Source organism: Chelon labrosus, assembly GCF_963514085.1.
Source record: "Chelon labrosus genome assembly, chromosome: 16".
NCBI lineage: Eukaryota > Metazoa > Chordata > Actinopteri > Mugiliformes > Mugilidae > Chelon > Chelon labrosus.
Genome location: NC_140349.1, coordinates 11,026,606 through 11,049,422, shown reverse-complemented (window position 1 = coordinate 11,049,422; position 22,817 = coordinate 11,026,606). Strand labels below are relative to the sequence as shown.

The window sequence follows — 22,817 nt, the reverse complement described above, 5'->3', positions numbered from 1 at the left end:
TACTCTGCGTTGTGGCCGCAGCAACCCCGGTTCGAATCCGGGTCACGGCACTTTATAATTTAGCCTAGTACGATAAATAAAAGAAAGAATCAGTGCAGACATCTTTAGTCGTTTGCTCACCAGGATAAAATAAAGTGGACGTTGTTGTCGTCATAGGAATTTTGTTTGTCCTTCAGGTGTAGGTGTACCACCAAATCGTTTCCTGATGAGCTGGCTCTACTGGCTCTTCATGGATATACTATGAAGAGACATATACATTCGTGTGTTAACAAATCAGGACTAAAAGTTTACAACTGAACGGCGAAATAAGCATAATAAATAAATAAACTGACAACAAACCTGCAGAATGGTAATTTGTCTAATTTCTAATGTCTATATCTTTTAAATAAATTAGTTTAAATTGCGTGTCAACAAAAAAAAAGTGACAACGTAAAAATATGTGAGTTGACTGCCAATAATGATTATTTAAATGTAATTTGGGAGATTATTGTTTAATAACTGCAGTTTGGTTCCCCAACTCCACAAGTGTCTTTGTGACGCAAAATCTCGCGTTAGCTCTCCCCCAAATCTCGCCTGAGAACCCAACCAGGAAGTGAATGGCGGAAATGTAGAGCCACCTCACGCTTTTAGCTGACATATTTTAGAGATTCTTGTAATTATTTTTTTTGTCTTAAAACGAGAACTTAGCCGACAAGGAAGCAGATGTCTTCAGACAAACACAGCGACCAGCGGGTTTGAAGACACGATGTCGTGTCGCTGAACTGCCCGGCAGGATTGGTAAAGTGAATGGACCGATGTGCAGCCAATGATCCAGCTGAGAGAGTCCTGTCACCGACAGCCTGCCACATTAAACACCGGTAATGTTTAACGTTAACGTCTGGATTTTACTTTTATTATATACCTCAGGAAGTAAGAGAAAAGATAAGACTTAAAAAAAATTGGCATCACTGACTGTGTCCGAGGAAGCTGTTACTACGAAACATCAGAAAAACAAATGCTTAAATGGTGACTAGTAAAACCTTAAAGATGAAAACATAGAGGCAACTTGACAGCGAGTGTGAGTTTTTTAAAGGGATTCACATTTCTTTTAATCTGTCATCAACCAAACACATCTGCCAACATAAATGACTATTTATTTGTCTATTTATTGTAAAAGTGTTCATAGATAGTATATGACTTTGCAATAACAGCTGCAAAACCCTATAATTTCCTCATGTCAGGCAAAAACACTGACTATGTTGTGTTTATTGATTTGTTAAAATGTGACGCCCTGTCTTTCATTTTACTATTAACTGTCTGCATCACATTATGTGGTCCGTATAGAACAGCAATGAAAAAACTGGAAGAGCAAGTTTAGGCATATGTTCCTGGTCAGCCACAGTCACTGAGAGCCCAAATCAATTATTTCTTTTACGCAAATTAGAGGGGGGAAAAAAAAGCCTGTGTTTTTTTGTTTGTTTTGTGTTTTTGTAGTGCAAACAGAGACAACTCCCTTGAATTCGTAACGCCACGTACTATCTTGTTTATCCTGCATCTGCGACGCTTCATTTACAGACATATGGCCCAGCTGCTCGGCTAGCTGAGGGAGACGACGCAAGCATCATGTTCCTGAAAACGTCCTTCACCACCCTGATCGTGGGCGTGTTTGTGGTCTACGTGCTCCACACCTGCTGGGTGATGTATGGGATCGTGTACACCAAGCCCTGCGACAGCCCTACAGGTGACAACTGCATCACGCCCTTCCTGGCGGGGAACCCGAAACTACAGGTCAGTCGTGTGGATGCAGGTTTTCTGTTCAGCTGTCTTCTGTGGGTGTTTTTGTTTGATTAACAGAATAAGATCAGTGCTACTTTACATTATAGCTTCATTAAGTTTAATTAACATTATCTGTAACATCCTTATCTCTGTCTTTATTTGATAGTTGAGTATCTACACTGCGCTGCGGCCAAATGCAGATGGGGGACATACTCTAATCCACAAAGAGGAGGACTTTGATGTCAGCAGCAAGTTTGAGAGGTTGGTGGGACTTTAAATGATAACTACTCTGTTTTAAGATTAAAATCAAAGCTGTCAAATAATCCCTGATGGACCGTGGACAAGATTACACGATCATCTGTCTTGCCATTGTTTCAAGCTATTATTGATTCACAGAGATGTGGTACTGCCAGCAGCTATGGGTGTGTTTTAGGTTACTCTTAGGTCACTCATAAAAGCGTTTTCTCAGACTCCTCTGTTTAACAAACCTGTCTCGTCCATAGACTGTATATAAATATGGACAACATGTCCCCACTTACTTTCATTGGCCAAATTGACGCTATTTTCCCCGGGGTATGGGCAGCGTCATCTTGCGACTTTGGAGCCAGAGTCTGTGCAGTACGGTCCGAGAGTGGAGCCACGCGGAGTCCGCCAGACTCACCTGCTTCTTCGTTTAATTAATAAGTCCCATCCACTAACATGGAGGGGGTGGAGCTTATGACCTATACTGCAGTCAGTCACCAGGGGGAGCTCTACTTGCTTTGGCTTCACTTTTGAGGAGCTGTTCTGCTGTCCATCTTTATACAGTCTATGGTCTCGACATAAAACAGAGTGTTACTTGCATCTTAAACATATAAAGCAGTAGCTTAATTTATTAGTTGTTACTTTCAGGGTTTGTATTGCGATTCTGTTTTGAACATATTCATTTGGATACTCACTCTGTCTTCGTTCTTCTCTGTCTCTCCCCCAGGATAGTCAATGTCTCCCTCCCTAAGAAAACACGGAATAATGGAACTTTATATGCACTAATATTCGTCCATCAAGCTGGAGTCAATCCATGGCAGGATCCACGTCAGGTCCACTTCGTGGCCCACCTCACCACATACATGGTCCCCAAGCCGCCAGAAATCTCTCTGATATCTGGAAAGGATAAAACATGGGTATGGAGTTGTTCAGACTGGGATTTGACCATGTCTTGGTGTTTTTGGTGTTATTAGTTGTATGTTGTATTCATTCTCTTTCTAAATGTGATGCATTTATTTCCGTTGCATCTTCCTAGTGTTAACAATCCCGCAGAAATGTCGTGCAGGCAGGAGACAAGGAGCCTGTGCTCTGTTTATAAAGGAACCAGACAGTTTAAACATGCAGTAAATCAGACACACGCTAAGATCTGAAGAAGGAGCAGAGACTATTAGTGTTTCAGAATAAGTGGTTGACTATTAATTTGTCTCTGTAAAATCACACAGGGTCAGAAAGAGGGAGCCCAGCAGAAGAAAGGCCACGACGGTCGCCCTGCAGCAAGAAGTGAATCCACTTCCACGTCAGATCACCCGGTTTCCCACTGGCGCTCTCGTCTAACACTCAACATTGTCGGCGACCACTTCCTGTTCGACAGAGAATACCTCCCAAGCGACGTCCACAGATACCTCAGAGTGTAAGATGGTGGATACACAAACACATGCAAATCTGTGTCGGGTGTTGCTATAGATCACTATAGAGACGACTTGTGTTTGTTTGTTTGTTTGCCTTTCAGATTCCAGAATGGGAAGAAGATGGTGTATCTACCTCTGCTGTTTGTCGATGAGCTCAGCAACCGGGTCAAGGACCTTGTGGTAAGTTTGAATAAACATTATGTAATGTACTGCCTACGACAGCCTGTGAGGTAGTCCCAGTTCCCAGTGGCAGATTTTCAAATGCTCTATTCTTTCTATTATTCATTTTAAACTCTTCGTGAACTTTTGTTTGAAGGCCATTGAAGCAGGGCTGGTACGATCACCAAGACCCAGTTCACATTAAAGTGCATGAGACCACAATGTCAATGTGATGCTGAATAAATATTTGAAGAGCCAGCTAAAGAAAAAAGTTTTTGAACTGACAAAAGCACTGTCTGTCTGTGTGTGTGTGTGTAGGAGATCAACAGTACCTCATCAGAGCTCCCACTGACGATCTCCTACGACTCCATCTCTCTGGGGAGACTTCGATTCTGGATCCACATGCAAGACGCTGTCTTTTCTTTGCAGCAGTTTGGTACGTTTACATTTCTCTCTTTCTCTCTCACCCACACTCAGTCCCACAAACACACACACACACACAAATAACGTTTCCATGTGTCTTTTATATTTGCAGGTTTCACAGAGAAGGATGCTGATGAGATTAAAGGGATCTTTGTGGATACCAACTTGTACTTCCTGGCTCTGACCTTCTTTGTAGCTGCCTTCCATGTGAGTCTGACTGCAGATTATTGGATAATGAAATTAAATAAAATGTAATGGCACATAGAGATGCTCAGTTCACCACCAGGTTCTACTACTTCTGCTTTTTCTTAATGCAAACTTTCACCCTCTTGTGTCTTGTCTGTTGCCTCTCCAGCTCCTCTTTGACTTCCTGGCCTTCAAAAATGACATCAGCTTCTGGAAGCAGAAGAAAAGCATGGTGGGAATGTCCAGCAAAGCAGGTAAACAAACAGTAAACAGGTAAACAGCTGGGAAAGATTTTGTTGTGCACTTTAAATTCCTTGTGGCTTCTTTGTGCACATTACCGTATACAACTGTCAGCCTGTGATGAACCTTTGGAAAAATGTGGTGAACGAGTGAATCTACAAGACACTACACACCATCTGTGTGTTTGTCTGTAATTTGTGTCAGTGATTCTGAGATGTAGATGTAGCATTCTGCTTCCTTTGGGCTCACCTTTACTATTTCAAATATACAAAAACCAATAAGACATGGGTGCTGTTGTGTTTTAACAGGGATTTACGCACAGCAGTATAAGCAAGAAAAATTACTTGTGCAACAATGGTTTGGAATAATTAGTATTAATAAGTAATAAAATAGTGTCCTCAATCAAATGATTTCTTTCGTCTTTCTTTCAGTGTTGTGGCGATGTTTCAGCACCATAGTGATCTTCCTCTATTTGTTTGATGAGCAGACCAGCCTGCTTGTCCTCATTCCTGCCGGTGTCGGCTCTATCATTGAAGTAAGTCCACATTTACTTTATGCACACATACATTTATAGTTATATATTCAAGTCCAATATGAATGCATTTGTGATGTCTGCAAAAATTAAACGAAAGAATTAATGTTCACAGTAGAATTAATGCCAGTTTTCTTCTATTTAAAGTTTTGTTATGACATGACTGAATTAAAAAATAATGTTTTGTCCTAGTTTGGAAAATAATATAATGGCAGCTTCAGCTTCTTTTGCCTAGTGAGACAAGTCCCAGCCTCCAACCCACTAAAAGTTTGTTCTAGTAATCAAATAAGACACCTTTCACCCTGTCAAAATGTAACCATGAATAGCATTATGTGTTGACGTGGGGCTGTGTTTTTGTTGCAGGTATGGAAAGTGAAGAAGGCCTTTAAGATTCAGGTTTTCTGGAAAGGAGGCAGACCAACATTCCTGGTGAGTGTGTCATGAAGTGTACTTTTTATTTATTTATTTATTTATTTATTTATTTTTCATGATCTGCCATGAAATTACTCACTGGATCATGAACTATTGCAATGGACTGTGACTCCTGTGCACGGATTTCTGTCTCTAGATTTTACTGTTTTCTTTCTGCCTGCCAATTAACCAGGCACACAGCAGATAATGGACTACATCTGGTTATATGAATGAATAAAAATAGTGTTTTAGGGAACATAATTGGCCTCATCACGAATTTAAGCTTATAAAGAAATATAGTTTGTAACTGTATCTGTAAAAATAGCATTTATCCTCTGTTCCTTTTGTTCCTGTGTGACACAGTTTGGAAAACTAGATGAATCGGAGAGACGAACAGAAGAATACGACACTCTGGTAAAACTACACATGAACAAGTTTTCCAATACACAACCTAATCATACAATACGAGCTCCTCAGCTAATGGTCACATTTCCTGTGCTTCTCTGTAGGCTATGAAGTATCTCTCATATCTCCTTTACCCACTGTGTATTGGAGGGGCAGTGTATGCTCTGGTATTCCTACGATACAAGAGGTAGGAATCTATATGAATAGCACGATTTTTGCAGATAATACCATATTGATTTAAAGCATCAACGACTTATCTTGATTGTACATCTTTTTGTTGTAGTTGGTACTCGTGGTTGATCAACAGCTTGGTGAATGGTAAGCTTTTTTATTTTACTCTGAGCACAAACGCATCTCATCTACTATATTAACCAGTATTAACTGGGTATGTGTCATTGATTAAATGTTTATGATCTAATTTTATCTTCACTGTGCAGGTGTATATGCCTTTGGCTTCCTCTTCATGCTTCCACAACTGTTTGTCAACTACAAGGTCAGTTTTATGTTAAAGTCAAACAGGAAGTAAACTAGGAAAGCTGCTCACTAGAACAAGAAATGTTCTTTGTTTCAGGTTTATTGAAAATATCCACTAGAGCATTACATTTGATTTTCTGTTTCCATCTTGTTAATCTCTGACTAAGACATTCTGCTGTATTTTTCGTTCAACAGCTGAAATCTGTGGCCCACCTGCCTTGGAAGGCTTTCATGTACAAGGTGAGAACACATTTCCTGTCCACTAATCATGTGCTTATTAACATTCGTATGGTCTCAATATCCCAGCAATTAGTGCACCTTTCCCCCTTTGTCAGAGAGTACTTAATGACATTGATTGTTTGCAGGCGTTCAATACCTTCATCGACGATGTGTTTGCCTTCATCATCACCATGCCGACGTCTCACAGACTGGCCTGTTTCAGAGACGATGTGGTGTTTCTCATTTACCTCTACCAGAGATGGTACACCTACCCACCCACACGCACACACCACACTTTTTCCTAAATGACCAACAAAACGTGCACAGCGGTTTTCTAACCACAAATTCTCTCTCTTTGCTTCCCCAGGCTCTACCCGGTGGACAAAACGCGAGTAAATGAGTATGGAGTTTCTTACGATGAGAAACCCAAAAGAAAGACTCACAAGGACTAAAGAAGAAAGCTCTTCCATGATCTGCTATCTGTGGGTATTGTCTCGTTTCCACTGGTATCCACTGATCTTGACTGGGATCAGCTGAACCGAGCTTAATAGTCCAGGGGACGCAGCTTTTGTTATTGGCCAGTTGGTTGTAAATGGACCAGGTGCGTTAACATTCCGGTGGTTTCTGACTTTTTTCGCCTCGTCCTAAAGTGTTGAAAGGCCAACATCTGCTTGGATCAATAAGCTACATCGGTGTGGCCCTTTTCAAACTGATGCAACAACCTAGAAAAACAGCATGCTCGATTCTGATCAGACAGAGTCGGCTGATGGCAACTGTAAATTTACTTTAGCAGATATTGGTGGCAAACATTTATTATTATTTTTTTTTTTACCTTTTCTGCCATACATTTTGCGCTTCCTTTTTTCAAAAAAACAACTGTTGATTTTGTTGTGGTGAGCTGCAGAAGTAACATACGGTACGGAGACCACCAGTTTAAGGTGAACTCACCTCTGTCTAAATTTTAATCATCATGTCAAAAAGGGATTTTTTATCATTTTAAAATGTTTTACAAATTAACTGACATTTTGAGACTAGCCTGATTCCATCTGCTTTGAAAATCGTATAATCGTATACAGTATATGTCAGAGTTGTAGAACAAGAGCTGCTTTGCTCATCTGAGAGGCCTCAGCCATCAGGACTAAATAATCCAGCTGCTCGTCGTACACCTGCCAGCACTGAATCCATTCAATTTAGGTTTAATTACCTTGAACAATGTAATTGGGCAAATGTGAAGCATCTCAATTTGTTCTTCCATTATTATTATTATTATTATTCCAAAAGCACCAGGTTGTATATATCAAGGCTCTCTTAAGCAAAAGCTAATTACAAGTCAGAAGCTGGTAATTACTGTAATTCTAATACAATGTGAAAACTGCATTAGTCAAAGATTGGAAACTTAAGTGAATCTATTATTCGTTGAGTTAAATGCACTTCTATAAAAATGATATATAATTATGCTAGTTATGTCTAAAGATTTCTAACTTGAAAGGCAAAGTATCAGACAAACAGTTTATCCAAAAATGGTACAATGGTACAAGACTGCAATTTGTTGCCACGGTGATGGAGAATCTTGAAGCAGAGTGAAAGAAGTCAATTTGTTGCTACGGAGACGGTATGAATTGCATTCCCTTTGAAGGTTCCACAATCTGTGAAGTTGAGTTTTGTGTTGTTGTTGTTTTTTTTTTTTTTTCCTGCTCTGTCCACATGTTAAATAATATTTTTATGACACTGTAACACCGCTGGGTGACAACCACTGACGGCCATACTGTCTCTTCCATCCATCTAGTTTTGTAGTTCTACCTGTCGGAGTATTTCTTACATGCCAGAGCCAAGAAAATATGTTAGTGCCAAATGTGAACGATTCTTTGAACTGTTTGTGAGCGGTGTATGTTCACCATAAATGCTCCGTTCCGATGTTTTTAAATAAACACTGACATTGCGGGAGGAACAGTAATGGTAAGACTTAAGGGAAGTATTACTATATCTGGATTTACACATTTTGACTTCAACGCCATAGCTCTAATATCATGCTTTTTAAAAAAAACGAATGAATAGAAAGACTGTACTTGGAATCCATCTACTTCAGGTTCAGATATCAAGATTTATATGAGAAGGTTTTCTGTTAATAGGCAAATGCAGCCAGGACATGTTTGTCAGAAATTTGCTATGAACTGGTTTTACTTATTGTAATGTTGTGTTTTTGGATTGAGATGAAATAAAATGACTGAGTTAACCTGTTCTTTGCGGTTTTCTTCTTTATAGAGTGTATTCTTCCTCTTTACATGACGATAGCCGCAGGCCCCAAACAAAAAACACAGATGTAGACTTGCACAGTGTTGAATTTCTCAACATTTATAGGTAATAATGTGAAGCATCTTTAGACTATTTGTATTGTTGTTGGCGATGAATTAATCAATTAAACTGAAATGTATTAATATCTTCACCTTCTCAGATAATAATAATTATAATGTACACATTTAGTATTTGTCACATCACTGTTGATCAATCAGTGATGCTTTGTGTTTCATCAGACTTAAAAAGTAAATATATTTTAAATGAAAATTCAAGGACTAAATTATGAATAATAATAATAATGATAATAATAATAATAGTAATGCATTTCTTTCCATATTTTGAGAAATCAAAACGGGTTGCAGCCTGAGGAGTTACTTTACGTAAAGTACGTCATGACGTGGCAGACGCGCAACACTGACGCACACTATATCTGACAAGCTCCCGCCCTCCCCCTTCCCTTTTGCTGTTGGAAGTAAACGTGCCTAAGGTGCTTGGTTCTTCACCAGAAGCTAAGGCCCACAATCCGGCGACTAGCACCGTCAAATTTAGGCATCCGACGCCACAAAAACCAAATCTAACATCTACAATGGCCTCCGTGTCCGAGCTCGCCTGTATTTACTCAGCTCTGATCCTTCACGACGATGAAGTTACCGTCACCGTAAGTGTCCCTGTTTATCTCACACAGCTTCGCTTAGTGCCTCTCTGTTGGACCTCGAGAACCACTTTGCTGAGGGAGAACTTCTTAAATCAGTAAACCGATATAGTAGGGACTGCATACATGACCCATTATACTAATATAATTGTTAAAATACGGTTTTAGATGTGCGGGTGCTCGGCTTGACCGTTGTACCGGCTAAAATGGCGGCATGCTTGTTGCTAATCTTAGGCCACGTTTTTATATCTCGGCAGCTGTGGTCTGTGTTTTGCTGGTTATTATAGTCATTATAAATATGTACAAGACGTGGGGTAACGGTGCTGCTAGTCACCATATATCTTAAACATCTGACTTGACAGGTGAAGGAGTATAGATGTTTCATTTACTCACTGACACTAGCTAGCTAAAAGCTAAGCTAGTGAAACAACTGTTGTACACAGTGTTTATTCAGAAGGAACTACACTCTGAAAAGTGTGTCTGTTAACTTTAATCTGTGTGAATTACCAGGTTTCTGAAAGTCTGCTGTTTTTTAGCATCATGCCTTTAAACTCAGGTGTCCTGACAGTTTGTCACACGTGGATGCTGAGTAGTAAACCTGGTATCATCACTAGGAGGGGTCAGCCAATAAATAATGACCATTGGTAGCAATAAATATTAGGACTAATTGTAGGTGTAGGGATTTCTGCAAATGCTGAAAGACTCCAATGGGTCTTCAAATGTGTTTTGAGAAGTTGGAGAATCTTTCAGATCTATTTGATATAACTGTCTTGGATTAATATACCTCAAGAGTGTTAGATTAATGAGTTAACATGTATAGTCAAAAAAAGACATCAGTTTCTTAGTTGGTGTCCTACTGATGATGTGCATTGACTCCGTAAAGTGATATTTTATTTTATAACACTCGCTGTTTCTGTGTCTGAAGGAGGACAAGCTGAATGCTCTGATCAAGGCTGCTGGAGTCACCGTGGAGCCCTTCTGGCCAAGTCTGTTTGCCAAGGTAAGAGAACTACACATTCAAACTTTAATGAAATACCACAAGGTTTGCTGAAGCATGTGTGAAAGCATGTAGGCTTTTTAAGAGTAAGTTCTGCTGCTTTCTATGTGTCAAGTGATTTTTAACAGCTTGATCTGTATCTTCAAGAGACCCTCATGCCATTCAGTGGTAGAGACACTAGTTTACATTTATGCCTCAATGTCTGAGAAACCTTATTAGTCTTAGTTTGCAACTACAAGAATTGTAAATAATGTAACAAGTGTTTGTAAAGGGGCAGAAATCCTGATTGCATTTATTGGTGTTAATCATATGTGTAGTGATTTAATGTCAGCTTGTAGGTTAACTACTTTGAAATAGCATTTAATAGTTCACATTGAAACGCTTGAATACTTTTTAGTTGACTGTGGTCCAGCTGAAGGTTTTAGGACTGCAGGTGACATAGTATATTATAAATGTAATCGCGAGTCGGGCTTTAATGCTTTTAAAGAGGCTGACACTTTGATGAACTGAATGAATAACATGCTGAGTTATGAGTTTGTAAAGGGGTCTGAGCATCATGTATAGAAGAACAAGCCCTGGACATACGAACAAAGTGACTAAACTGTGAATGTTGTCATTTTTATAGGCTCTGTCCAGCGTCGACATCGGCAGTCTGATCTGCAATGTTGGAGCCGGAGGTGGAGCACCAGCTGGAGTTCCTGCTGCAGGTGCTGCTGCAACATCTGACGCGCCAGGTAATTAAACAGTACTTTTAAATCAGAAGTATTGGATACATTTTATAATCAGCAACACTAAAGTAGCAGGGTTTGTAAAGACTGACTTTAACAATGTCTTGTTTTCCCACCACAGCCAAGGAGGAGGAGAAGAAAGAAGAGAAGAAGGAAGAGTCCGAGGAGTCCGACGACGACATGGGCTTCGGTCTCTTTGATTAAAAAAGCTGTTTTTCTAAGAACACAATAAAAGTACAAAAATGACTGGTTGTCTGGTTCTTTGTTGTATCTCTCTATGTAGTAATTTTATATGGTATATTCAGTACAGCAGCTTTTTATAACCAAAATTTAATCAGTAGTTTCATGGTGTAATGGAAGATGGACTGAATGAGGACTGAATCAGAAGTCAAACTCAAACATGGAAACGAATGAACTGTGGAAGAATTAAACTACAAATGATGAAATATGACAGTAACCATCTGGAGTGGTGCAGAATTTAGAAGATGTACAAGCATACTAGTGAATATCCTGTGTAACTCTTGAGTCATAAATAAAAAAATAAATTGGACAAGGTGACAAATAGACTAGAAGAATTGTTAAACCAAGAATATTTAAACGCAAAGATTTTAGATCACCTCTGAATTAAAGGCTCTGAACGTTTATGCAAAATGTAAATTCACTTATCCAGCCACTTGTGTCTGTAGCGTCAACATTGTATTTGGTGTGCTGTATTGATCTATGGATACATATTTGCTCAGTTATTACCAAAAATGGATTTATATAAGACAATCCTTTTATTTAAATGTACAAGCAACATGCATAGTCTCCTTTGGTCGTGTTAGGTTACTTGTTCTTTGCTGTAACCCAAATGAACTCTTTGGGTGTGTAGGCGCTGACACTTGCAACAGGTGAATTACTTTTTTACATTAGTCATCTGTTTTTACTTCCTTTGACTCTGATAGTCGTTTGTACCTACTATATGAAATGAAAAAATCGCAGATCATATTAGTGGACGCTAACGTTAATAAATGAGACTAACCAATTTATGCCTAACTGCTGGAACGTATTAGCACAAGTTTCCGTAGTGTAGTGGTTATCACGTTCGCCTCACACGCGAAAGGTCCCCGGTTCGAAACCGGGCGGAAACATTGTTTTCGTCTTTTGACAAGAAAACGTGGAGAAGATTAGTTAAGTTAAAAAGACGAAAAGGAAACAGTCCTTATATTCTAAATAATATTTTTAAGACGGGATACATGTGGACACTTTTTTTAGGCGTTTAATACAGCAAAACGTGACGCTTTACGGCCTTACGAGTTAAACTACTTTTGCACTTGAGAAATATACTAATGCAGTAATCCACTGCTAAATTCCTTAGTACATCATATCGGTATGAAGAGGAATCCCAGACCAGGAACACAACATCACACACGACTGCTCAAACATATGAGTGTACACTGTACACCCTACACCTAGTGGCATGATGGGAAACATTTCAAGCAGGTAATCCACAGCTAACCACAACCTAGCAGTAACCATAGACTATATAAAATATTATTTTGAAATGCAGCTAATTTATTTTTTTATTTTTTTATTCCTAATCATACTGAATTTATTTGATTTCTCAGTCGGGTTCTGATTACATGTAGATGTTGATACAACTACTAGGATATTTAAATATATATCACACTGAATAGTTGGTCATTATGATCTTCTGGACCTTTGCTTCAAGAAATGTTTTATAACTGGACCTCTTTAAAATTTAGATGAATACCCCTGACCTTGAAGAACTTTACACAGACAAATCCTCAGAAGTCAAAGTAAGTCGAGCTCCCCCTGGTGGCTGGCTGCAGTATAGAGTGCCGAAGTCCCGCCCCCTCTACTTCCGGGTTATGGGACCTATCTTTCGAAAAAATATGAACGGCAGTCTATGGCGAAAGATAAATTATTTTCTGGTCCCGATCGACTTGTGCCTTGGATTATACATATGTTGTTTTTCAGAATAAAAAATGATTTTACATGTCAAGAATGTCACAGTTTGTCGCAAGATAGTTAAGGAAAACGCTATGGAAAATACGTAATTAAACGAAATACAAATCCCGCATGCTGGCGCGTACAGAACCGACCAGAACTCCCTTCGTGTAACTACAGCTCTCGACATGACCCGATTTATAATGATTTTCACCTCGTTTGATGCTTCTGCCTTCGTCCTGGAAGAAGACGGTAAAGCTCAACAAGGAGACAGCCATAGTTCTCTAGGGATCTCTCGAGAGATGTAGTTCACTAAGCGATCTCATACAAAACCTAATGTTGTTCAGCTTATTTACGTCAAATAATTTATCTCTTGACGTGAAAAATTATCTTTTAAATTCACACACATCATATGTGAAATTCATGCCACAATTCGATCGGGACCAGAAAATAATTATGATCTCTCCATAGACTGCCGTTCATATTTTTTCGAAAGATAGGTCCCATAACCCGGAAGTAGGGTGGCGGGACTTCGGCTCTCTATAGGTCATAAGCTCCACCCCCTCCATGTCAACGTCAACGGGACATACACGTCAGCTACTTTAGTGGTGGACTAACATTTTCCATCATCAACTCGAAAAATTTTATTAAAAAGTATTATAATTATAACACTCCTATATGACGTTTGATAACCGTGCCCAGCTCCTGTTAGTTAACATGTGGCTAACCCATTAGCTTGCTAATTAGCTAGTTAACTTTAGCTACCGGGCTAGTTACGTTGGCCACAGACAGCTAACATATATAAAAATCTAAATGAACTTACCAAAGTCGAGGACACATTTCTTCTTTGTCCCGCTTGTAACTGTAGCAATAGCAGACAAGTGTTATTTGTATTTAAAAATGCACCAAACCCTCAAACTCGGAAGAAAAGTTGTCATTAGCTCAGGTGAGGACTTAGCAGAGAGACCGATGCTAGCGGCTCGTGACCTCTGACAGCTACCACCCGTCACCTGTCACTCAAGGCGACCACGCCCCTAATTATGCAGAACTATATACCTTAATAAAAAATAAACGGATGAGTTTACAGCTGTCATAAATAACGATATAAGATGTTCTCAAACAATGAGATAAGAATGAGATTGAGGGACAGACTCACAAAATACCAATGCATTTTAATAATAACAGTGTTTTTATTTGCTTGGTTTAGCAACTGTACACATGTCTCCTTCCTGAGAAGACTGCTCACCTCACAGGAAGAGGGAGCAGCAAGAGAATCAGAGGGAGGAGGAAGAGGAAGACAGAGCCGAAGGAAAGGATCGATAACAGAGAGAGACATTTACTGTGGCAAAGCCGAAGAGGAGAGGGAATAAAAGGTATAAATAAACTCCAGTGGAGGAAGGTAGAAAGATGGGGGAAGGAAACAGGATGTGGGATGTTTAAAATCATAAATCCCATAAATAGGGCTCCGTTGTGGTCACAACCCATAGTTTGGAGCTGAATGTTTCTTGGGTGTGTAACGGCTCCTGGTCTAGATACGAGTTTAAAATAAATCAAGACTGGGCTCCAATTAAATTTCAGTCGCGTCACTTGTGAATAAAACTGAAACCAATTTTATTTCTACTCCCTGAAAGTTAAATTCCTGGATCGACTAAAATGAAAGACAAAGAGCTTGTACTGCGTATTGTAAAGATGACTAGGAACCAACAACCCGACTGCTGCGACAATATGCGTGGCTTCAATACACACAGCAAGTAACAACCGTCATGATTTTGTTTTTTTTCTTTCTTTCGAGTGAAATCTGACAGCTTTATGTTACAGAGTTGAGCAATATCAGAGCATTTTAGGTGAAATGTTCCTTTTTTAATCAATTGCAGTTTCATTTGGCACAGGACGACCTGCTGCATTTCATAATTAGCACCTCCTTTGTAAATTAAAAACTCTCATCCACCTCTGTCCCCTCCACTCCATCCCGCTCCATAATTCACATGCCTCAGAAACGTGAGCTTCTTCATATATTTACTATGTACGTTAACTTAAAAAGTGGCCTGTGGCAGTTTTTATATATATGTTTTGGTTTTTTTTTTTTTCCATAAAAAGACATTTAGTTGGTTTTTCAGAATTTATACCATCTCTCTGTGCCTGAGATCTAGAGAGGGGGAGGGGGCAAAAAAAAAAGATTTATGAGCAGCTGTAAAGGAATCATTTTTGCTCATGAGAGGAAGACTGAACAGAAACTGCAAGGCTGAAAACAATAATAATAATAATTAATGATATAAAAGCATGTTTAAACAATGACATGAAATGAAATCATCTTCATTATCCTCCTCGTGCTGGCTCTTCAGTTCCAGTTGTTACATCCTGCGTATGTGTTCGTCGTGTGGCAAATTCTACTGGTGCGTCCATTCATCAAAATACCTGCGCAGTCCTTCAAGCGAAACCTGTATTTGATTTCCTCAGATAAAAAAAAAAAAAAGAAAAGAGTAATGTGTGATCTTTAAAAAAGAAAAAGAAAAAAGATCTTTGAGGATACGCGATGAGAGAGAAGAGCGCTATCTCTGGATGCGAAAGCCGACGACGCAACTTAAGTACAAAACGACACAACACTGACCGAAACATTAGTGTTTCCAGAGAGAAAGGAAGCTGTAAATGTTTGAGGGAGGAGAAGTCTGCTGTCCCGTCAGTTCCTTGATTTCAGATATCTCTTAGTAGGTGGCCAAGATCCATCACATTCTCCGCTCTTCTTCCCTTGTCCTGTATTTTTCCATTTACTTCAGCAGAAACCTCTGGCTTGATTAGATCCTGGGCTAATGTGGGCGGGTCTGGTTGATCATCCTGAGCCGTGATTGGTCGATGACGTCCAGCAGGTTCTTGGCGTCGACTGCGAGTGCGTGAGCTGCCATTAGCATCTGTTTCTTGTAGTCCTTTTGTAAACTGTCCAGAAAACAGAAACCGTTTTTGTTATAATGTGACTGCTGATGTTAAACTGAAACAGTGAAATTATGATGATGATGAAAACATCTATGACATGTCCCTACCTTGTCATGACGTACTGTTGGGCCAGTTTCATCTTCGCTATCAGCTCTGCCAGATCTGAATTCAGCAGCTTCTGGGCCATTTCAATCTGTGGGAAGATGGGAAGAACACTGATTATCTTTTTATCAAGGCTGCTGTCAGTGGGTGGGATATAGGCAGCAAGAGAACATTTTATTCTCAAAGCTGATGGTAGAAGCAGAAATGTAGAAAGTGGAAGGATGTGAGCAACTTCGACAAGGACCAAATTGTTGAGATAGACGACTGGGTCAGAGCGTCCCCAAAACTGCAGCTCTTGTGGGGTGTTCCCAGTCTGCAGTGGTCCAAGAAAGCCAAGACTCAAAGGTGTCAGACTAAACAGTGCATTACATTTACAGACAGGATGTCCACTTGCCAAAAGCGCCTACAGTGGACACATGAGCATCGGAACTGGACTTGTGTTGTAGCTGATCGGTGCACACAACCGTTTTAACTTATTGGCCTTATGACAGCTTCGGCATTTTCATCCCATCCATCTCACTTTCCTTGCATCTTAGGAGCATCTTCATAATTTTTAGTGTGGTTTATAAAGTGTGGTGACTTTAGCTGAACTCCTAATATCAACCTGAGTAAAGGCCTCTAAAGCTCAGACTAACGTTAGGGTCCCTTTAGCTCTATTCAGGTGTCTGACAACATAGTAGTGACATAGAATTCAGCCATGACCACTTTATTATTATTATTTTATTTGTACAAGTATTAGTTTACCTCTCTGTGTGTGCTGGCTGGCAGCACAGGAAGCGTCTCGTCCACAGTCGCTAGTAGAGTCCTCAGAGCCAAACCCACCTCCTGTCAGAATACATGAACACATATTCACATTAATATAATTTGTACTTTTAAACCTGTTTTGGTATATCTTCTTTCAGAAAACTTAAGCGACAGTTAAAGCTGCTGAGGATGTGAATCCTACCTTGACCATGGGCACGTACTCCTCTGGTGCAGCGGGCTGAATCCTGTTGGACATCTCAATCACAGCTTTAACCAGTCCGGTCACATTCTCATACACTTTGTCGTTGGAGCGATCCAAGTTGGCCGTGGGTGGTGGGCTGATCTCCTGAGGCTGCAGCTGCACCAAGAGACCGGGAGTACGACCGTCAGATTTACCCAGATTTATTTCAATAAATATTTTTATTTTAATTTAATTTCTTGTAGCTGGTCGTCACTCAAACTGCTCACAGCTCTTTTCTTCTGCTGTGGTCAGTGTAAGTGACTGCAGTTACACAGACCCAACACAAGGTGGCGGCATTTGCCAACAAATCCACATGCATTTATTGCTACATGCTAAATACTACCACAGTGTTGTTAGTACAGGTTGATTGTTTAGTGACAAACTCAACCAGCATTAAGTGATTTTTATGCAATAAAAACAAAATCACTTAAAGCAGGTTAAATTAATAGTTTGCAAAGATAGAAATTTGACTTTAAATAGTGTGATGCAGCAGTTAAGGTGCACGATTAATTAAATTAAGCTAGAAAGCCCCATTCATCCCTTCAATCTGGATAAAAAAAAAAAAAAAAAACTAAGTAAATAGTTGTGAATAAAAACAGGTCTCTCATAAAGACTATCTGTGATGTTAGTAGAATTTCTGCAGTGTTTGCATTGATGTTCCTGCACCAAACCTATAATCAGTTAATGATATGATTAATTTAACATATATCTAAATATGCACCAACAGACAGACAAACTGTTTACTACAGTTTAATCTACTGATCTTTGCTACAACATTTATGATCAATCAGACACTTTAGCTTTGTTTTTCTTCACCAGAAAGAAAGATTGAATTATTTCACCCAGATATAACCACTTGTCCATTAACATGTAACTAGAGGTTCCAAAAACGCTTTTCTGTTTTGTCTCTGGTGAAGAAAAATAAAGATAAAGAAACTGATGATCACTAGCAGCTAACTAACTCCACTATGATAACAGACACACACAGATCAGCTTACCCTCCACGGCTATGGGGAGGATGTGTGGGGAGGACAGGGAGTTGTGGTTGGATAGATGAGGGTTTGAAAGGAAAGGGGTTTGTGTGAAGAGGGGGGGGAGTGTTGCATGGTGGAGGCATGAAGTAACAGGTCAGAAAAGGAGAATTTGGAATAAGAACAAGACGTGAGGGTGTTAAAGGAGTGATGGATGGATGTTAGTAACAGAGGGGGAGAGAAGAGGGACAGAACATTAGGCCAAAGCTCACCACAGGCAAAGCATGACATGGCACAGCATGCAAACGCTTCAGCACAATGCCATAAAGTCAAATCAAAATATGCCTGAATGAGAAAGTCCAAACCAAGCGTGCAAATTAAGGTAATATATTACGAAAGACTTCTGTTAAGTGGAAATGGAAAAAGATAATTCTGATCTTTATTTTTAATGTGTCATGTTTTTTTGAGATTACGAACCTTGACCCCTTCATTGTAACTGTCCACTGGGGAGAGACTGGCCAGGTTGCTAAGTTGACAAGGAGCTCCGGGACGAGGCGGCTTCTTGGGAGGAGCCACATGCTCTGGAAAATAGAAGTATGGTACGCTGAAGCATGATGCATGATGATAGACACACGAAGCAGTGTCAAGCACACTACTAAGTATATATAAAATCCACTCTACTGCTTTACAGAGTACAATTTGTGACTTTCTAAGAGCTTTACTGTAGTTTTTAGTGAAATACACAACTGTATAGAGTAGTTTAAAGTAAGCTCCTGTTACTCTAAATCAATAAATTACTTCTACTAAGTATGTGAACATGCTAGTTCTCTCACCTGGTTTCCCTACTGGCTGGTAGATGTGTTGGCTTCCACCCTGTGCAAAGACAAACCCACACATAAAGTTAACATTAGCCAACTTATGTTAGGACAGACATTCAACTAAATAGTAAGAAAGCTTTAAGAAAGTTCTCTGATTAGGGGAATAAACATCACTAGAACCAGAAGGTAAATATAAGACTGACTTCCCAAGATAAAATACTCATTCATGCTCACAGAAGTCACTATTTTGCTGTGGAGAGATGATCAGGCTGAAGATGTCGGGCTCTTATAAACCTTTGTTTACAGTAAATGTGCGTCGCTACTGGGTTTAAAGTTCCCATGAGTCCTCTGTGGTCGACTGGTTGGTATGTAGGCAGTGCCCTTCATGGCACACAGACAGAAATACTTTCTCCTCTTCCCCCAGTGTCTGCATTTCCTCTCTCTTTGTCCGTCTGCCTCTGTCTAGTTCGCTTTCTGCAAGACTTTCTCATCTTTTGCGACAACCTCTCCGACGCTTCCTCTCTTTCTTAGCATTTGTCCAACTGCACTTCACCTATGTTTGACCTGAGCATTTTTCTTTTCAGCAAAATGGAGAAACTGACCGGTGCTTGTAGCGTGCCGTCCTCTCTGTCGATGCTTCCTCTGCTGTTTCTGGACTCTGTCTTCTACAGGGAAGACAAAAACATGCAAATTATATGGAAAAACTAAGGATGCATGTAGAAGTATCACAATGACAAGACATTAGATTAAATTAAAATCACAAAGGCATTCACAAAAAAAACCAAAAAACATCAACAATATTTAATTAACTTGAATCCTGCAGGATACAAACATTTGTTTCTATTTCAACCATGACACTCCAAGAGAGAAATGCACCAGAAGCGACCAGTAGTTTTAGTTTTTCCATCTACACTACTTCACAAAATCCCCATCATCTTCAGGTCAGTGAGGAAGAAGAGCAGCACACCCTTTACACAGAGATAACGTCACAACTGAAACGTTCGACGGCATCGACGATAGCATAAAAAACTTTCCTCCACATCTACTCAAAGCAAGCACAACTCCAGCTCCATCTCTCTCTTTCTGTTTCAGTACCGTTTTGGTGAAGCACGCCTTGAAGAGATGCATCCTGGGAGAGTATAGGCTGAAGAAGACAGGAGGAGGAACGCAGAGAGTGGAGGCCATCGAAAGAAAGACGGGTGGAGTAGGGGCCGAAGGTGTAATAAAAAAAGAGAATCGGAAAATGGAAAAGCTTAAAGCATAGAGAGAAAGACTGATAAAAAAAAAAAAAAAAAAAAAACAGGAATGAAGGATAGAAACTGCAAGAAAGGGACAAAATGGAGTCAGAGAGGAATGGAGGGGGAGGAAAAAGACAGGCAGAGGAAAAGTTTTTCCAGAGGACGAAAAGCTCCACTGAGCCACAGAGACAAAATCCTGGAGAGAAAAGATTGAACCGCCTCACTCTTCTCTCTGTTTCTCCCTCCCACTCTTTCCATCTCTCTGCATCTCCCTCTGTTTCTTTCTTTCTCTCTCTCTCTCTGACTCCTCGTTCTTTCCTCCCTCTCCACTGGTCTTGCCAATCCCACTTCCTTTCTCCCTCCCTCTGTCCTCTTCTGTGACGTTCCTTGTCTCTCTCTGCTTTTCTCTTTGCTGTCACTCTCCTGTTGATTCATAAATCAAAAGCTAGATTTACTATTTTCACCAGTAAATGTGCTTCGGGAGGAGAGTCACAGCACACAGAATGTAACAAATGCTGTTTGTCATCAAGCTCCATAAGTTTGGCCGAGGCTTCATGACACATGGCATATTAAGAGCATTTAAATCAAAGTGTAGAAGGACTATCAAGTTACCACACCATCTATCAATGTAATTTGAGGAGGATTTAACCTACACCTGCCGCATTGTTGTCCCTTTGAAATAAAGGCTCCTGCAAATGCACATGTGATTGAAATTTTGAAGGTGATGTGACTGAAAATATTGAGAACAACTTAGAAGTACACCATTCTGATAACAGCTCGAAAAAAGTAGCAGGATCTTATAATAGTGCCCATTTGATTACACATACTACTAGGAGTAAAAGAAACACTAGCCCATGCATGTTAGAATGGTCCTTGCTAATCCAACTGGCCTATAAATGCATTTTGGATTATATTGTCTGCTTTAAACTACAACTACATGGCCACACTGCCTTGAAAAATAATTCGTTCTCATTGAGGTTCAATCATCTGAGTGTCATAACTGATGGTCAGTGATATTTACTTTGCTTTAAGCTCAATTCTCAGAAGCAAGAAGCCATAAAACCATGATCAGCTGGGACTCTGAATTCACCACACAGATCTTAATGTTTGTATGAAGTGACATGCGAGTGAGTTAAAACGGTGGTTCCCCGGGCAGTATTCGCTCTTTGGTCAAGAATTATCAAAGGTCAAGAATGTGGTTGATTGTTAATGTAAGATGTCAAATAATGTGGTGTTTTATTAATGACGTTGTGATGTGGAAGATTCTTGAGTTGTCTGCAGGGATCTAAAGTCAGATATTTACAAAAGGAAGCACATGATGCATAAAGGCTAGAAATAATCTACACCATTGCAAAAGAGCAAATTAGATACCGGCAGTTCAGTCTGCTGAGTGTATGTGGGTAATCTGAGCATATCTAAAAGAAAGGTGATAGATAAAGAGAGGTGACACCATTCATCAATCACATATGTTTTTCTTGCTCTCTTTCCCACTTTCAGCTCTCCTACATTTGGCCCAAAGAAGCGAACAGCCCATCAAACAGGGGAGAGAGAAACACTCTGACCTGAGCAGAGAAGAAAAACAGACTTGTTTTGCAAAAAGCTCTTTTTGGGCACGTTTCAGTGTCTGATGAGATAAATCAAACCACGCACAACTGAGCCAGCTCACAAATCTGAAAAAGATATTCTGCAGCTCATCTGGCAACAACAACACACAACGAGGTTTTACTGAAAAAAAAAAAAAAAGTGCAGAGCTAATGCAACATTTTACCTCTACATCTCCATTATTTGTTTTTGAAATGACAGCTAATGGCTTGTGACACTTTTTAAGTAATAATATTTTTTAAAGGGGAAGCATTCCGACCACAGCGTTTGATAACAAGCTGTTTTGAATCTCCTGGAAAGACGATTACATGAACACTATTGACTCATTCGTCTCCTCTAGCATGTACACATCACACAGTGCTGGGTTAGGGTTACTAGGGCAACCAACCCACGGTAGACTCCTTTGCACTAAACTACAGTAGCCTATGGCCTGTATTTAAAGTTCCTCTCTTGAAATGGATTAAACCCACAAAAATGTTCATCAAACGTTCATGTTCCGTTTTCTAATCTTTTCAGTGGATGTACCGAGCGCAAAGTCTTCAGAAGACACATAGCTGGAGTAACCAGGCTGAAAAATAGCTTTGAGGGTGGATACCAGAGGAGGTGCTTTGCCCATAACGTGGCAGCTGACCACAGACAAAAACAAAGTAGTTTATACACAGATAAGTCTGTGCTAGTGTGTACTCACCATGAAGCTCTCCTCCTGCTCCAGCCACCGTTGATCGTCCTCCATCTGCTGCTGCTGCATCATCAGCCGCTCCTCCATCCGACCGACACATCCAGGTTCCTGCAGGGAACACGCGCACGTATTAAAATGTGAACTGTTGCTCTTTTACCGTTTTTATTATTAAAATGCAGAGGAGGCATAAACAGGGTTCAACACAGTCACCTCAGTCATCTTGATTTAATGACGATGGAGCATTATTCGAAACACATTCTGTACTCTAAGCTAATAAAAACATTAGCAAGGGTGAAGTTTAATATTTTGTGATTGCTGTAACTTGATTCTTCCTGCATGGGGCACTCCGTGGTCAGCTTGAAAAAACAACAAGCCCTTAAGAATAAGAATAAGAAAAACCTTTATTCGTCCCACAA

General features: G+C 39.9%; 3 protein-coding genes across 7 annotated transcripts in view; 2 read left to right on the top strand and 1 right to left on the bottom strand.

Annotated features, from left to right (window-relative positions):
* The first annotated feature begins 579 nt into the window (after positions 1-579).
* Positions 580-8,695, top strand: clptm1l (CLPTM1 like). The gene is made up of 18 exons (XM_084562834.1): positions 580-857; positions 1,555-1,767; positions 1,922-2,016; positions 2,726-2,915; positions 3,222-3,409; positions 3,509-3,587; positions 3,885-4,002; positions 4,102-4,196; positions 4,345-4,429; positions 4,847-4,950; positions 5,311-5,376; positions 5,722-5,772; positions 5,868-5,950; positions 6,047-6,081; positions 6,201-6,256; positions 6,433-6,477; positions 6,603-6,718; positions 6,824-8,695. The coding sequence occupies exons 2-18, from the start codon at positions 1,603-1,605 to the stop codon at positions 6,906-6,908; spliced, it is 1,656 nt and encodes a 551-aa protein (XP_084418960.1). The 5' UTR covers positions 580-857; positions 1,555-1,602; the 3' UTR covers positions 6,909-8,695.
* A 502-nt stretch (positions 8,696-9,197) lies between these two features.
* On the top strand, positions 9,198-11,374 carry rplp1 (ribosomal protein lateral stalk subunit P1). The gene is made up of 4 exons (XM_084562955.1): positions 9,198-9,409; positions 10,329-10,403; positions 11,026-11,134; positions 11,250-11,374. Exons 1-4 carry the CDS (start codon positions 9,338-9,340, stop codon positions 11,330-11,332), a joined length of 339 nt encoding a protein of 112 aa, XP_084419081.1. The 5' UTR covers positions 9,198-9,337; the 3' UTR covers positions 11,333-11,374.
* A 1,785-nt stretch (positions 11,375-13,159) lies between these two features.
* Positions 13,160-22,817, bottom strand: part of LOC311501597 (focal adhesion kinase 1-like) — a 40,937-nt gene continuing 31,279 nt past the window's right edge. For 4 of the 5 annotated variants that reach the window (XM_084563517.1, XM_084563514.1, XM_084563515.1 and 1 more), the window contains 8 exons: positions 22,411-22,509; positions 19,485-19,547; positions 18,898-18,937; positions 18,542-18,645; positions 17,055-17,210; positions 16,853-16,933; positions 16,114-16,199; positions 13,160-16,009 (listed from right to left, as the gene is read on the bottom strand). In XM_084563517.1, the coding sequence (XP_084419643.1) occupies positions 15,883-16,009; positions 16,114-16,199; positions 16,853-16,933; positions 17,055-17,210; positions 18,542-18,645; positions 18,898-18,937; positions 19,485-19,547; positions 22,411-22,509 (756 nt within the window). In that variant the 3' untranslated portion in view covers positions 13,160-15,882. The remainder of the gene's footprint in view (positions 16,010-16,113; positions 16,200-16,852; positions 16,934-17,054; positions 17,211-18,541; positions 18,646-18,897; positions 18,938-19,484; positions 19,548-22,410; positions 22,510-22,817) is intronic. The other variant, XM_084563518.1, reaches the window with a different exon arrangement.

Coding starts and splice junctions, on each gene's coding strand:
- clptm1l (XM_084562834.1), top strand. CDS start 1,603: ATGTTCCTGAAAACGTCCTTCACCACCCTGATCGTGGGCGTGTTTGTG. Junction 4,430..4,846: donor GGGAATGTCCAGCAAAGCAG/GTAAACAAACAG, acceptor TCTTTCTTTCAG/TGTTGTGGCGATGTTTCAGC. Junction 5,951..6,046: donor GTATTCCTACGATACAAGAG/GTAGGAATCTAT, acceptor TTTTTGTTGTAG/TTGGTACTCGTGGTTGATCA.
- rplp1 (XM_084562955.1), top strand. CDS start 9,338: ATGGCCTCCGTGTCCGAGCTCGCCTGTATTTACTCAGCTCTGATCCTT. Junction 9,410..10,328: donor ACGATGAAGTTACCGTCACC/GTAAGTGTCCCT, acceptor CTGTGTCTGAAG/GAGGACAAGCTGAATGCTCT. Junction 10,404..11,025: donor GGCCAAGTCTGTTTGCCAAG/GTAAGAGAACTA, acceptor TCATTTTTATAG/GCTCTGTCCAGCGTCGACAT.